General features: G+C 35.9%; 1 protein-coding gene across 1 annotated transcript; it reads right to left on the reverse strand.

Annotated features, from left to right (window-relative positions):
• Nucleotides 1-183: 183 nt before the first annotated feature.
• LOC132112598 (prolyl 4-hydroxylase subunit alpha-1-like) lies at nt 184-10498 on the reverse strand. The gene is made up of 15 exons (XM_059520142.1): nt 10333-10498; nt 8012-8088; nt 7649-7745; nt 7410-7561; nt 7059-7196; nt 6231-6470; nt 5241-5452; nt 4975-5151; nt 4644-4714; nt 2297-2396; nt 2113-2166; nt 1446-1511; nt 1185-1253; nt 994-1090; nt 184-853 (listed from the first exon to the last, which is right to left on the reverse strand). The coding sequence occupies exons 2-15, from the start codon at nt 8085-8087 to the stop codon at nt 783-785; spliced, it is 1620 nt and encodes a 539-aa protein (XP_059376125.1). The 5' UTR covers nt 8088; nt 10333-10498; the 3' UTR covers nt 184-782.
• Nucleotides 10499-16084: the final 5586 nt, after the last annotated feature.

The following is a 16084-nucleotide window of genomic DNA, read 5'->3' on the forward strand; positions in this document are numbered from 1 at the left end:
TATTATTTAGTCAGACATCATACTGTACAATTCTTGAAAATCAATCTCAAAATAATTTCAAGAGTGGCCAGTCAATAGTATTTAAAATTCTCCAAACCATATCACGCTGTGCTAAATAGCTTTTTTATCTGATGATAGATCTTAGGCTTATATACTAAGGAAAACAAAAGACAACTGAAACTGGAAGCATAGAATTTATTTCTGTAGAAAACTATCACACGCCCATAGGCACAAGTACAAAAAAAGAAAAACAGAACAAATAGAACTTCAAGTTGTTTGCATTGGCCTCACGATTGATGAAAATACTCTTTGGAACTTCTGTATGTGTTTCGGGGATTCGTAACAAATGTTTGTAACAGATCTTTTGATCTCAAAAGGTTGGTCTTTCAGTTTGCTATGTCCCCTGTAAAAATAACATTAACGTTTATGGAGTGTTCAGTGGTTTAAATTAAAGACTTAAGTAACTTAAAAAAAAATAGAGGTCTGTTGGAGTTTAGGACAGGACAGAAAGTGCAAAAGAAACATGGAGTTAAAAATCAATCCTAAATAAATAATAAAAATAAATTTTTGATTGGATCTCTGCATATTCACTGTGCTTACAGTCACAGCATGTGCTGCCCAGAAACCTCACAACATTTCAATATTTGGGTAGAAGGGCACAAGAATAGAAAAACTGCACAGACTGATGCATAGTCATTCACTCCTTGTACAGACACACATCCCATACTGACCAAAACTGACACCCTGACACTAAACAGGAAATAAAAGAAGACAACAAGTTATCATTCCATCTCGGACATTGCACAGGGCCGTCTGAATTCTTGACCTCGTTCATGTATCCATTTGTTCGATACTGGAGAAAAAGTGTAGAAAGAGAGAATAAAACAAGTGAGAAAAATCTGTTACAGATGTGGTTGGCCAAACATTTACATTCCAGTACTCACTTGTTATTAAGAGAATAATACATAAATGTCATATTTACTACAGACTCACCCCATTTATTGCCTACTAATACTGGACAGGCAGCATGTCTTGTGCTGTAGTCTCCTTCTCCACTGGCAAAAAGGTTGTACCAGAATACTGCAGTACCCTGAAAAATAACAGTCAAAGAAAAGAGTAAATATTAAAATTACTGAACTAGTTTACAGATTATGAAAAATAATTCATTATTAGTGGTATTTCACCTTTTTAGGCCAGACTGCTGCTCCAACATCTGGGAAGACTGTTGCGCCCCCTGCTGACACGTCACTCATCTGCAACACATCAAAAGTAACGATAGCACAGTGTATGTATAATGAATGCTATATTACTTTTACATTTTATTGCAGGCATTTTAACAAGCATATTTAGTTGAAAACAGATATGTGATAAATCATGCTGAAAGTAATGATTGACATAGTGTGTTATATAGTGTTTGCGTGTGCACGTGAAGACAGGTTACTCACATAAAAGAGCCAAGTGGCAATTCTGTTTCCTGTTCCCAGTTCTTTAAAGGCATCTGGTTCATCTTTCTGTATGTATAAAAAAAACGCAGTGTGAAAAAATTAGATATATGCTTACACTACCATTCAAAAGTTTGGAGTCTGAAATATTTGCAAATATTTAAAAAAAAAAAAGGCTCTTATGCTCATGAAGGCTGTATTTATTCAATCAAAAATACAGCAAAAACTGTAATATTGTGAAAGATTATGACAATTTAAAATAGCTATTTTCTATTATGTAATTTATTCCTGTGATGGCAAAGCTGTCACATCTAACATGATCCTTCAGAAATCATTCTAATATGCAGATTTGGTGCTCAAGAAACATTTCTTATGATTATCAGTGTTAAAAACAGTTCTGTGGAAAACGTGATACATTTCAGGATACTTTGATGTAAATATATATATTTTTTTTAAACACCATTTTTTTATAATAGCAATCTTTCTTAACATTGTAAATCAATTTAAGGTGTCCTTGCTGAATGAAAGTATTATTATCGTTATAAAAAAAAAGAAAAAAAAACGTACTGACCAGACTTTTGAATGGTAATGTATATAAACAATACAATAATGCTATGTTGATTTAAAGTGCAGTGACTATTTTTTAATCTGTGAAAGGACAGGAACTCACTCTTCCAAAGTCAAAATGAGGCTCGTACTGCCCACCAACTCCATAATTTGCAACCTTAGATGAAAAACATTGATTATGACAACCTTTTCAACAAAGCAATATTACAATGGGTGGATACTTGTTACATGAATGTGCCACTAGACTAAAGCTTCTTATTGGCTGAACATGTGAGAGTCCCTCTTACCTGGAGCTCTTCTGCTGTGTCCATTTCCAGGTCTGTTACATCCTCAATACGTTGGTTAATCTTTTCAATCGTAGGATGCTCATATTCAGACAGCCAAGCACTAGAATGAGAAAAAGAGAGTGGAGGTTGATCATAAAAGTGAAACAAATAAATACAGAAGCAATTAATATGCCATTACAAATAAAAATACAGACCACATGCCACAACATGCACATTTTCAAACATTTGCACATCATGTTTATGGTGAAAACATTTCTAATGTGGAATAAAACTAATTTATTTAGCTATGAATGTGAAAATGTCCGATTTAAAAAATGGACAAGTGAAACTGTGAAGAGTGGAAAAAAGCATTAAAAACAGAGAAGACAGCAGTCAGCAAAATGAGTTCACTCTCTCTTCACACTGAATATCAGAGTAAAGGAAATTAGAAACACTAAGCTCATTCAGTATTATGAATGAGTGTGATTGTGTGAGTGCAAGAGAGAAAAAGAGAGATAGAGAAAGATAGAGAGAGGCCCCTCAGCTACTGCAAATCCAATAAAACATTAATCTTAACCAAGTTTTCCCCAAAGCTGTTGCTAACTGACACCTGCAACACTGATCAAATTAATGAATTAATTACATTTCATACATTACTGTTCAAACGTTTGCGGTCAGTGAGATTTTTTATTTTTAAACAGTCATATTGTGAAATATTATTCCAGTTTAAAATGCAGGTTTTCTATTTTAATATATTTTGTAATGTCATTTATTCCTGTGATGCAAAACTGAATTCCTCTAGACTTCAGTCTCAGGTGATCAATCAGAAATCATTATAATATGCTGATTTGGTGATCAAGAAATCTTTTAATTATAAATGTATATTAAAATATATTAGAAATGTATTTACTGTCACTTTTGATTAATTTAATGTGCCGTTGCTGAATAAACAAACTTTTTTTTTTTCCCAAAAGACTCTTACAAACCCAAACTTTTAAATGGTAGTGTATATATAATTTATTTTAATATATTAATTCCCTCTACAGAGCGTTAGTGGTCTTAAACTCACAATCCGACATAAGTCATAGCTTTTGGTGTGAAAGGAACTCTCGCGTATTCCAGCGACTCCATCCAGTCTGCTCATGCTGAGATGTGCGTTCTCAAACACTCATAATAACTAGGATAAATTAAACCACTCTGGTGTGGATGGAAATGTGAACAGAACTATGTATAGCTCTATTAAAAATATATGTTTAAGTCCACAGACTCAAACGGCTTGCCATTTGGAAACTGTTTTGTACGTGTGCATGCACAATAATTTTTTTACAATTCTAAAATATTTCAGGTAGTCAAAATATTAAGGGAGCTATAGTAGAAGAGAGACTCCAACATCTGTTGCCTGTGAAAGTGAGTCACCAAACTTTCTACGACTAATTTACAGCCAGGTGAAGGTTGGATTTTTGGTTTAATCCAGTATCAGAACATACAGTGAATCTACATTTCAAAGGGGGCTCTCTAGAGATGATGATCAGATGATGATGATTTTGGATAGGATGTTTTGATCTTTGACCTTTGACATTTTGATCCCTTACCTCTTGGAGACTCAGTAATTGGCAGTGGTCAGTTTTCCCGTATTGGGATCGTGCACAGTCGCTCGCTTTAGCTATTCACCATTACACAAAGCAACGAAGAGAGAGAGAGAGCAAAGGTTGGAAGAGGATCAAGAACACACAAAAACATGGAAAAAGAAAGTGCAAATTAAAAAAAAGGAAGACAAGAGAAAAGGAGAGTAAGAGAAAGGGAAAGAGGTCACTTTAGTGTCATTTTCTGAACTGAAGCCATGTAAAGAGCAGGGACAGAACTGTACACCAGCAGCGATGCTAGAGTTGAAATAATTTTGACCCCTCAAGTCAAAGTTATTAGCATAAACTACTGATCCTAAACTTTCAAATTGTAATTTCAAAGCACTCTGTCCCAGTTCAAGCCCTCCGCACAGACCACATGATGACTACTGCAAGAAAAAGTAACAAAGTAGAGCAATTCTTACTCTTTCTTTCTTTTATCCAGCACCATGTGACAAAAGACAGCAAAGCAGGGTGGACAACTCCTCAGCATGAATGCAATATATAGTGTGTGTTAGTTAAAGTTTCAGCTAGTTCTTGTCAACATGTTTTAGATTCTAGATTTCATTATGCTATTAAGCAATACTTTTTTAAAGAATTTGCATTAAAAATATGTATATAAAAATTTAGATAGCAATTAATTCCACTATTGTGATATAGGATTTACTATATTTTGAATTGTTTCTATTAAGGAGTTGGATAGGGCACGACGGTTCGTTTCTAGACTCGTACACCGATTGTCTTACCTCTTACTGATCCTGTAGGGGGCCGTCTCAAGCACGCCCGTGATGGGATTGGATATAGTAGCCCTACGGAGCTGAGGAGCCAGATAAGAATTACTTCCAGTCCTATTTACAAAAAAACCTAAAACCCTAAAAAGGATTTTACGCTGTTGTTGCTCACACATATAAGACACTGTCTGGAAAATGTATAATCAATCATGGATAATAAAATACTTTTGATTAATTAGTAATTTATTGAAAATGTCATTATTTGTTTTTAATAATACATTTTAATAATATATATTTAAAAAAACACTCTGCAAACCACAGCATAACCTAAGAAAGCACAACTCACTCTGGGTTTTGCCAGCTCCTTCACTGTCTTGATCTCACTGTCAGAGATGATGTCATGATAACGGACAATATGTGGGCGGTCCCATTCATCTTCCATCTTCACTGGAGCCAAAAGCAACCGTGGGTTACGGTTGTTGTCAAAGTAACGGCAAAACAGTCGGCTCTGTCTGCGGGGTGTCTGCAAATAAAGCAAACAGAAGAAAAGGTAAAAAATATATATATATATATATATATATATGGAATAAATGTTTAAAATGTTCTGCTCACCAGTTTGACTCCCTCTCCTCGGCACAGCATTTCATATTTCTTCCTCTCTGGCAGAGGGTCTTTGGACCTTTTCCTCTGAGCGTCACGTTTGTCCAGCACTTTCTTTTCTCTTTTTTTATCCTCCTGTTCCTTCTCGGCCTCTGCCTTTCTCTGCTTCTCCAGCTGGAACTCAAAGTACTTTAGGTTCCCATTGGCCCTCTGGTGATTCGGGTCTGAGATTCACACACACAAACAAGTAGGGAAAAACATATTTTAGTGCCATTAGTCATCATTTCCATGTCTTGTATGTTCATTGTTTCTACCGTTGTCCTTGATAATCCATATATGTCATTACAATCATTCATTAATTCTAATTAATTTAGGCAAGTTAGTTCACTCAACAGTCATCAACACCCCAGGCAAGGTTATTTTCTATAGGTGAAGGCACAGGTCATATCTACTTAAAATAAACTAAAAAAATCAAAAAGATAATATACAAAAATTCTGTCTGTTCCCTAAAAGCCAATAATTATTAAACTAAACTAAAAATAAGCATTAAAAAAATAAACTCATTTTAAATTAGCTTAAAATGCTACATTTTTAAATATTATAGACATCACAGAATTACAATAATGTATAATATTATAATATTCGTTTTAAGATTTTCTGAAGACTACATTTCCCTATTGCTGTTATTGTTAACTATAAAAAATACATTTTAATAAATAAATACGAAAAATAAATCAAATATAAATATTCAATGAATAAAAAAGAAAACTAATCAACAAACTGAAATAAAGAAGTACAAAAATTTATAAAATAAAAATTAATTTAAAAAAACTTTTAAAAATGACAAAGCACATAACAAAATTATTTAAACTAAAATCTTCATAAAAACAAGAATATACAAGAAAAATATGTAATTATTTTAAACATTTTAATACATTTTATAAAGTATATAAATAATATTGAAAGATCAAATGTTATTAAATGATTAAAACATTTTTTTACCCAGTTTCAGCATCCTCTTGGTGAGCTCCAGGGCTCGCTCTAGTTCCCCCTGCTGGTAGATGGCATAATTCAGGTAGTCCATGACTGTGACCTTTTCTATGGTGGATTCCTCGCCTTCATCTAGCTGTGTGAGGGCCTGAGCCATCCAGAGCTCTGTGTGATAGTAATCTGCCTCAGAGTACGCAATCTTCCCCAGCTCAAAGCAGTCTGCCACTGTCATCCGGCTCTTGTGCACAACACCTGAGGTCACACCAGAATGAGACACAAAAACAAATGGTATCATATATTGACCTGCGTTTTTCTAGGTATCATGAAACTAATATGATTATAATGTTATTTTTAATATATCTATTTTGCTGCTGTCCCATAGGTCAACCGTTATGCTTCAACAAGGGCTAGTTTCCTAAATTACCAACTATGGAGAGACATATTTGAAAGACAATACGGATCATAACTGGTGTTTTAATTTATTTTATTTTTTTGTTAATTCAATTCAATTCAAGTTTATTTGTATATCGCTTTTTACGATACAAATCATTGCAAAGCAACTTTACAGAAAATTAAGTTTCTACAATATTTAGTAGTAGCTTATAAGTGGATCAGTTTATGTGCAAATGACAGGAATGTTCAGAAAAGAAAAATGGCACTGGTTTTATCACTGACTTATGGGAACCTGACAAAGAATCTTTAAAGAAATATATGCAACTTATCGCAGACACAGCATGGTGCTTCTCATAGGGTCAACGCAGACCGTGATAACACAATGTACTTGATGAAGATATTTACATTCTGGAATGCAAAAATACACAGACATGTATAATTGCTCACCAGGCAAGTCTCCATTAGAGATGGTATTGGCAGACAGCTGGTATGTGTCCTGTAATCTAAGCAAAGCTTTGGCTGCTCCTGTCTGGTCCTCTTCTGTTGGGAAATACTGTCTCTGCATGGTTAGATTAGAAATAAACCCTACAAAAGAGAACATACAGAGAAAAGAGGCTTGATATTGAAGGTAACGAAATTACAGAAGTTTAAGAGGTTTATAACACATATAGAGAAATTAGCAGTGGCCTGTATGAATATCATACAGTACCATTTAAAGGTTTGGGGTCAATATATAGAGATGTATAAAGTCCTTCTCCCCATCACTAATTACTACGGCAGACTTTGAACGCCACTGACCGTTTGTGGTGTCTTTCAGCACCAGGCTCTCCAGATCACCCCACTCACTCTTGAGTCTTTTCACCAGCTTGAAGGCATTGACCGGGTGCCCCAGGAATCCCTCAGGGTCCTGCGTGGCTGTGTTTGTCAGTGAGTCCAGTTTGTCAGCCCATCTGATGCAGAATATTCACCAGCTGTTTAGTTATTTGTGAAGCAAATTCCCAAGCAGGCAGACATGTTGAACATGTGTATTTACTCACTCTTTAACCTGCTCTAGTCTGTTCTCCTCCTGTCTGATGTATTCTTTCAGTGATGTCACCAGGTCCTTCTCTGTGTACAGTAGGTCTGTCATCTGACCTACAAGTCAAAAAGTGAAATATCACAAATCTGAAACACCTCAGACTTCCATTAATTTACTAAACAAAGGCTGTCACTGTACAAAGCTTCAATGAAAAATTTAACCCTGTCAGATGTTAACATATTATTATCTTGTAAAACAAAACAATGGCTGCTATTTTTGAATGGCTCTTGAGTCACAAGCACTTCCTGTAATTTTCATATGTTTGGCAGGATGTATAACCTAATTAATGGATTCAGAACAAAGCAATGGAAGATCAGCTCACCAATAGAAGTGAAGAAGTCATTGTGGGCGTATAGAGAATGGAAGAGGAAACTCAACAGGAACCAACACAAACCCATCCTGAAAGAAACAGAGACGGTCATACTTCTTACACAATGCAATGCACAAGCTCTACCTGATGATGTTGTAAGAAATCATTTTTTCTGCCTTTTTAGGTGTTAATGCAATCAGATCCTACAGACAACTCTCAGAATAAGGAAAATGCATTACAAAACCAACTAACACACTGAAAATACAATGAAAAATGTGGTTTTGGTTGCAATAACCCCCAGTACACACCCATTTGGATACACATGGCTACAGAGTGGTTACTGCTGGATCAGAATTTTGGCACAAAGGTGCAATCCAGAGGGAAAACAAATATCATCATGCCAGGTCTGTGGGAAGACCCCTTTTGTGTGCTTAAGCCAGTGTCCGCATGTATAAACAACATGTCATGTTTGTTTGTTGAAATTGACAACTACGGCAACCAGGGGGAAGCCCCGGGTCAAAGAGAAAGCCTCATTAGACAAATATCCAGACAAATTTACTGACACACACTGAGAGATCCACACAGCTGTTACACACACAATCATAAGCAGCCTTTTTATTATTAGTTACAACTGTTGCATCTTAAATGCATATCTGAGTTTAATATTTTGCAGATGTGACATGGTATGCAAGAAGCATCTGACACATATGAGATATGCAAAAGTAATGCCCTTAAGGGACAAGAATCTAAAACTCACAGGACCTGCTCTGCTGTACTAGTCTGAACAAGTAGGCATCTTGTATGAACTAATGCCATGTCAGAATAAGATGAATGGTATAAGATCATCAATGATTCATCATGAAGGATACAATTTAACACATGAACTTGCAAGCTTCAACAGAGAACTGGCTTTATCATAAAGATATACATTAAAATCTTAAATCAAATAACTGCCTTTTAAAGTTAACACCAGGCATTAGAACATTGTCAACTTTTTTCCTTCAAAGACATTAAAGGAAATCAAGTCAGAATTACTTCCAAGAAATATCTCCTCTACACCTGCATAAATTTTAAATCTAAAGAAAATTCCTGGTTTTAAATTCTGTATTGCCATTACCTTGCTTCTGATTTTTTTAAAATCAAAATTCTATTAATTACTTAAGAATATTTTTGACGCTAAATTAATTTTTTTCTGTGTCCCTTAATATCACTATCCTGTTGATCTTTTGTAATATTATTTTAAGGAATAGCCAAGTTGCAATGACATCACAAATGTCATCAGTGCAGGTTTGATAAACTGTCATAATATCAAAACAATATCAAAATGAAATGACACTTTCAGTCCTCAATTAATGGCTAACTTTAGTTTTTTATTCCCATCCTTTTAGGCACCCTGATACAGTTTTGCCTCTATAGCATCCACTTATAGAAGTATTTACTTAGGTTACAGCAACTGTATATTAATTACATATAGCAGTTGAAAAGGTACTGCATAATTACAGGAAAGACCCTAGTGGAGTGCGTGATCTCGTGAGGGTCCAGCATGGAAGCCGACCGCAGTTCATTGGGTGCAGAGCCACGGAAATGCCACGTCTTCGCCCCGCCCCGCTCCAAAACTCCAGATGAGTTAACCGCACTGTAAACTCTTCTAGAAGTTCACAGATAACATAACAGAACCCAAAGGAAAATATATGACGATCTGTGCAGCAGGTCAAATGAGACTATATCGTATTTATTAAACAGGGAATACTCTATTCCCTGCATCAGCGTGACAATCCATGACACGCGCTACGAGTTCCGCGTGCTCGACGCAGAGAAACTAACAACACATTTCAACATTAGGCTATTTATCAAAATATAATGCTGCAAATAATGTAAAGTTCGTTTGCCTTATCCAAATTCGCTTTAGACCACATGCATATTTCTCATAACAAAACTAAAAAACTTTTATATAAACTTAAAAAAAGTATATCTTGGGCTATATGAAAAATAAGATAAGTCTGACATCTCGCATAATGCGCTTGAAATTAATTTTTTCCTAAAGATCGAGTCAGTGAACACTCAGATTTGTCATTGTGATTATATATTATTGTGCACAGTGAATAATGAGTGCACGTGCACCACATTTTCTCAACCAAAGGGGTTTCTCAACTCTTTCAGGTATCCCTGTTTTTTATATCGGATGTTTTTTTTTTAATATATACATTGTTGATATGATGTGGCACATTACATTTGCTCTACCGATAAAAAAAATTGCAACACTATTTTAACAATGAACCACAATAAAAACAAACTTAACTTCTAAAAGAGGTTGTAAAGTGAAATCCTCGTACCTTCCACGCCGTCACCGCGCAGATAATCAGGACAGATGTGGCTCTGGTGATGCTGATGAGGAGCTCAGCATGGATGGAGAACTCTTCTGTGTTTACGATGTGTCTGGTGTGCAGCTGGGCTTTATCCGAAAGGCTGCCCCGCTCTTCTCCTCTCCATCTGGCGCTACGTGCAGTCTCACACACTCTCCCAAACTCACGGAAGATGGAATTTCGAACTGAGCATGCGCATAGTACAGTTCCTACATCTCATTCCATTGAGTTCATCCTTATGATGTGGTACTTGATACAGCTGTGGGTGTGAATTTGTTCTTCAGAGTTAGCATACATATTTAGCAGTTTTATACTCACATTGTATCTAATAAAAAAATCCAAAATGTTGTGTATTTTTTTTTGCAATCCATTTAGCATCCTTCATTAAAGAAAAAGTTCACCCAAAAACCATATTATGGATAGAGAACTCAGCTTGTGGATTACTTACATTACTTGTGAATTATTGTGTTTTTATTCCTCATTCTGACAGCACCTAAACTGCAGAGGATCAAGAAAGCATGTGATGTAATGCTTTCACCAAATCTGTTTAGATGAAGAAATAAATTCATCTACATCTTGGATGTGGCCTAAAGGTGAGTACATTTTCAGAAAATTGTCATTTTAGGGTAAACTGTTCCTTAAAAACATGCCATTATGTGTCAATCAAGGTTGAATTGAATGTTTTCTTGTGTGTTTTGTAGCTGCTGTATGATGAGTATGGACTGAAAAGTGAAGTGCCTGATGTTGTTTTTCTACTTCCTGATAGATTTTTTAGTTCTTTTTTGTGCAAAAAAAAATAATGGGAAGTTTCTTTCTCTTCTAACACTCTGTTGCTTCCTCTAATTTTGATTTATAACAACATTCTGAAACTTTTGGGTTGAAATAAAGAGGCAGCTGATGCTTATGTTTGAAGTTACTCCTGCCGGTTTCAATTCTGAATGCAACATTTGCTTTCCAAATTAACACTGCTATAAAAGAGGCAAACGTTTGTGACAGCCTGAAGAATGTTGTATGTTTGTGAAACCATAGCACAATAGCAACACAGTGGCACACATTTGTGTTATAAAGACAGTTTATTGCACTCTGTTTTAAAGAAACAATGCTCATTTACAAAATACAAATAAACATTTTTAGCATGTTTTAACATGTTTTAGCACAATCCTTTGAGAGTTGTCTTCAGTGTTTTTTATTAGTATTAAAAAAAAAGTATTTTTCTTCTTCCCAGCCCAATCAATGAACAGAAAAATGTCAAACACTGTAGTCTCCAGCACTGTAGTCTGCCGTTTGTTTACTGATTCAAACTTGTTTTTACTGACTTTGTCTTTTTTGGTCATTAGATCTCTCTGTTATATTGGAAGAATCTAAAAAACAAAACATTTTATTAAAAACTAAACCTAAACTAGACACAAATAATTTTTTCACCTTAAATCCCCCAGGCCACCGCACATCCTTAAATAAAAATACAAATCAAAATAAATTTAAAAAAAAGTAATTTTTACCTGTTTAAACAGTACAATCACATCAAAGACAATTACTTTTCTGATTTTATCACCCTCATCCTACCTGAATGTTCATCTTGCTAGTTTTAAGCACATATGAAATATTAGAAATATATTTGGCTTTCTTCGGCTTTTGAAAATCTATTTTTCTTCCTTTTTTTTCTTTTTGTGGATAAGGCCATCCACAAACTTCCATTTGTGTCAGATTAATGGATGTTTGTGTTTAAGTCATCATATGAAGAACAAAGTTTTTCTTCAGTCTGTCAAATTCTTATTATTAACCAAGTTCAACACTTCAACTGGATTCCTTCATTTCATGTCACTGTATTTTTTCTTCAGTATTTCTCAGAGACGGATGTCATCCATTGAGGTGAGCCGTTGACCAAACAGCAGTGCCTCGTAGTCAGAGAGCTGAAGAAACCCAGCATTCAGGGCAGCACAAGCTCGTCTTTCCTTCAGCCAACGAAAAGCATGTTGTAAAGACCAATGGCGATGCTTCATCAGGAATCCCAAAGTCAGCAACGAGCTACGACTCCGTCCAAGGCTACAGTGCACCAACACCCGGCCGCCTGGTGCCCCACGAAAAGCCCCAGCAATGAACCGAGAAGCTTCAGGAAGGGCTTGCCGAAGATCCTGTTGTGCGTCATCACTAATCTGTAGCCGAAGATAACTTAAAACACTTGGGAAGGCATCCGAGATTTCAGCTGTGGCATTGACCACATGTGTGATGTGGAGGTTTTTGATGATATGGTAGTCATGTGCCTGCAAGGCTGAGCCCTGGTATAGCGCCCCCTCCAGGATTTCAGAGGGATAGATGGTGAGGGAGCGACGCTCAGACTCCAGTAGGACCATGTGAGGGGTGCACAGAAAGGGATAGAGAGCATGAAAAGCAGCCCCCCCCCCCACCCCTGGAGGATTACAGGATCCATTCCCAAAGCACTCAGCTGGAAGAAACCGTGCTGGAGAGTAGGAGAGTCAGCGCGTGCCTCCTGACTGCCAACTAGAGCATGACTGCCAATTCGAGCACATACATCCATATTTATACATTATTATTTTAATATATTTAGCATAATATTTGTACTTTAATGTATTTTTATTACAATAAAATTGTTTTACACAAAGTTACTATTAAGTCTAATAAAACTGCCCAATTAACATAATAGGTCAATAATACATTTTATAAATCTAACGCTATGTTATATATTTATCAATTAAAACAACAGTATTATTTATAAATATAATTTGTAACTTTTAAAAAATAACCATAACTTGTTATTATTATTATTATTATTATTATGCTTGCAAAGTTACTTATAGTTAGTAAACAAAGTGTTACCGTGTCACATTTTTCATTTATTCAAACATATTATAAATGTATTTATAAATAATACTTTTTATATTAATTTATAAAGGAATAATGTCACATAATGTATATAACACATTTAAATATAATGTTAATAATATTAATATAGCTAAATAGAACATTTCAATAAATTATGAGGTTATGTTATACTTTAAGTATTTATCAGTTAATATTAAGGTATTATAAGGAATATAATGTATAACCTTTTAAATAATAACAATAGCTTTTTTATATTAGACCCTGGAATACAAAACCAGTATTATGTAGAACAGGTATATTTGTAGCAATATCCAAAATCACATTGTATGGGTCAAAATTATCTCTTTTTTTTCCTTTTATGCAAAAAATCATTAGGATATTAAGTAAAGATCATGTTCCATGAAGATATTTTGTAAATTTCCTACCGTAAATATATCAAAACAAATATCTCTCGCCTTGGGCACCAAAGAACCTAGAGCCGGCCCTGCATATAACGAAACGCACTGCAAATCACCACAACACATGCATACAACGAAACGCGCTGCAAATACTTCACAACACATATAATTTAAGAAATGCTTAATCGCAATCGAAGGGTTGTGAGTTCGATTCTCGGGCCGGAAGGAATTGTGGGTGGGGGAAGTGCATGTACAGTGCTCTCTCCACCCTCAATACCGTGACTTAGGTGCCCTTGAGCAAGGCATCGAACCCCCAACTGCTCCCCGGGCGCCGCAGCATAAATGGCTGCCTACTGCTGTGTTCACTGCTGTGTGTGTGCTGTGTTCACTGCTGTGTGTGCACTTCGGATGGGTTAAATGCAGAGCACAAATTCTGAGTATGGGTCACCATACTTGGCTGAATGTCACGTCACTTTCACTTAAGTAATGTTTTACATTTACATTTTACATTAGGCTAATAATATCCAAAAGATAAAGGAATCATGGTGTTTCAAAAACACCATGGGAAAAAAAACTCACCTTTCAGTTCACCAACAACTCCACTGACCAGTAGCCACTGCACGATAAACAAATCCAAGTCGGGTCCGACACTTTTTGAGGTCTCCTTGAAACATTTCCATTGTGGGCAGTATTTGCAGCGCGTTTGTTAATTTCATGTGTTGTGAAGGATTTGCAGCGCGTTTCGTTGTATGCATGTGTTGTGTAGTGATGGGCATTTCGGCTCTTTTTCGTGAGCCGGCTCGTTTGACTCAGCTCACTGAAAAGAGCCGGTTCTTTTGGCTCACAAATGGCTCTTTAAAAAACAATAATGTTTTGACTATGATAGGTGTGAAAACAATTCTAATGAAATTATTTAATGAAATCATAATCACAATGTCTCACAATTTCTTAAAAAATGCATTGATTTGTTATAAAAAAATACTATTAAACATTTGCATTTAAATGACAACTTTTGAATGTATAGAAACAACAACATTACAAAACAAATACAATCTGAATCTGAACAACATAATAGAACCCATATTAAAGAAAAATAAATAACTGAAAGGATTACACTGGTCCCTCTTTTTTGGCATGTTATATAACCAGCATCATCTCACTAGTTATGTTTTGTATAACTAGCATGAACACACACACACACACACACACACACACACAATGCTGATCATATTTTTATTTTATGAGAGATTTGCATTCAGAAATGCAAGCTGCCTTACTTTCGAGGGCTGATGATCATTAAAACTATTCCAAATGCTGCTGTGCTTCCGACTCATTTTCCTGCTTTTGTTTTGTTTTCAAAAGCTGTTGTGTTTTTCCTCTCCTCTCCTCCGAGTTTGACACTGTGTGTGTGTGTGTGTGTGTGTGTGATGGCTCGGCCCCTCCCTCATGCCGTATAATTGGTTGACACCTCGTGTATGATTGACAGGAACAGAATGTGAAGCTGATCAGACAGTTGAAACGAATATGTGCGCCTTTAGGCCTATATAATATTTTTTTTCTTTGAATTAGTCAATTATTTTAAATAAAATAAAATGCATCTATTATTTCATTATTACATAATGATTTAATTTCTATAGGCTATATTTTTTAAATAGAGTCGGCTCTTCAGATATGCGAGCCAGCTCCCGTCGTTCACCTACAAGAGCCGGCTCTTAGAGTCGGCTCATTCGCGAACGACCCATCACTATTGTTGTGATGATTTGCAGCGCGTTTCGCTATATGCAGGCTTTGTGCTGATTTGCCGCTCGTTTCCCTATATGCATGTGTTGTGATGATTTGCAGCTCGTTTCGCTATATGCATGTGTTGTGATGATATGCAGAGCGTTTTGTTATATGCAGGTGTTGTGATGATTTGCAGCTCGTTTCGCTATATGCATGTGTTGTGATAATTTGCAGCGCGTTTCGTTATCTGCTCTACTGATCATGTTCTGGTTACTCCACTGCACACGTTGGATCACTTCCTCCTCACTCTTAACCTCAACATGGTCCCTGACACTTCACTTAACCCTCCACATGTCATCTTTCGACGTAACCTACGCACACTTTCACCCTCCCGGCTTTCTGCAATGGTTTCATCTTCACTTCCTCCCCCTAAACTGTTTGCATCTTTGGATGCTAACAGTGCTACTGATACTTTCTGCTCCACTCTTACATCTTGTTTAGACACTGTTTGCCCTTTATCTTCCAGGCCAGCTCGTAACACCCCTTCTGCCCCTTGGTTATCTGATGTTCTACGCGAACACCGTTCTAAGCTTAGAGCTGCTGAAAGGGTGTGGCGCAAATCCAGAAATACTACTGACCTTAATATGTATCAGTCACTCCTATCTTCTTTCTCTGCTAATGTCTCCACTGCTAAAATGACATACTACCATAACAAAATTAACAATTCGTCTAACTCTCGCATGCTTTTTAAAACATTTTCC

Source organism: Carassius carassius, chromosome 32, assembly GCF_963082965.1.
Source record: "Carassius carassius chromosome 32, fCarCar2.1, whole genome shotgun sequence".
Classification (NCBI taxonomy): Eukaryota; Metazoa; Chordata; class Actinopteri; order Cypriniformes; family Cyprinidae; genus Carassius; species Carassius carassius.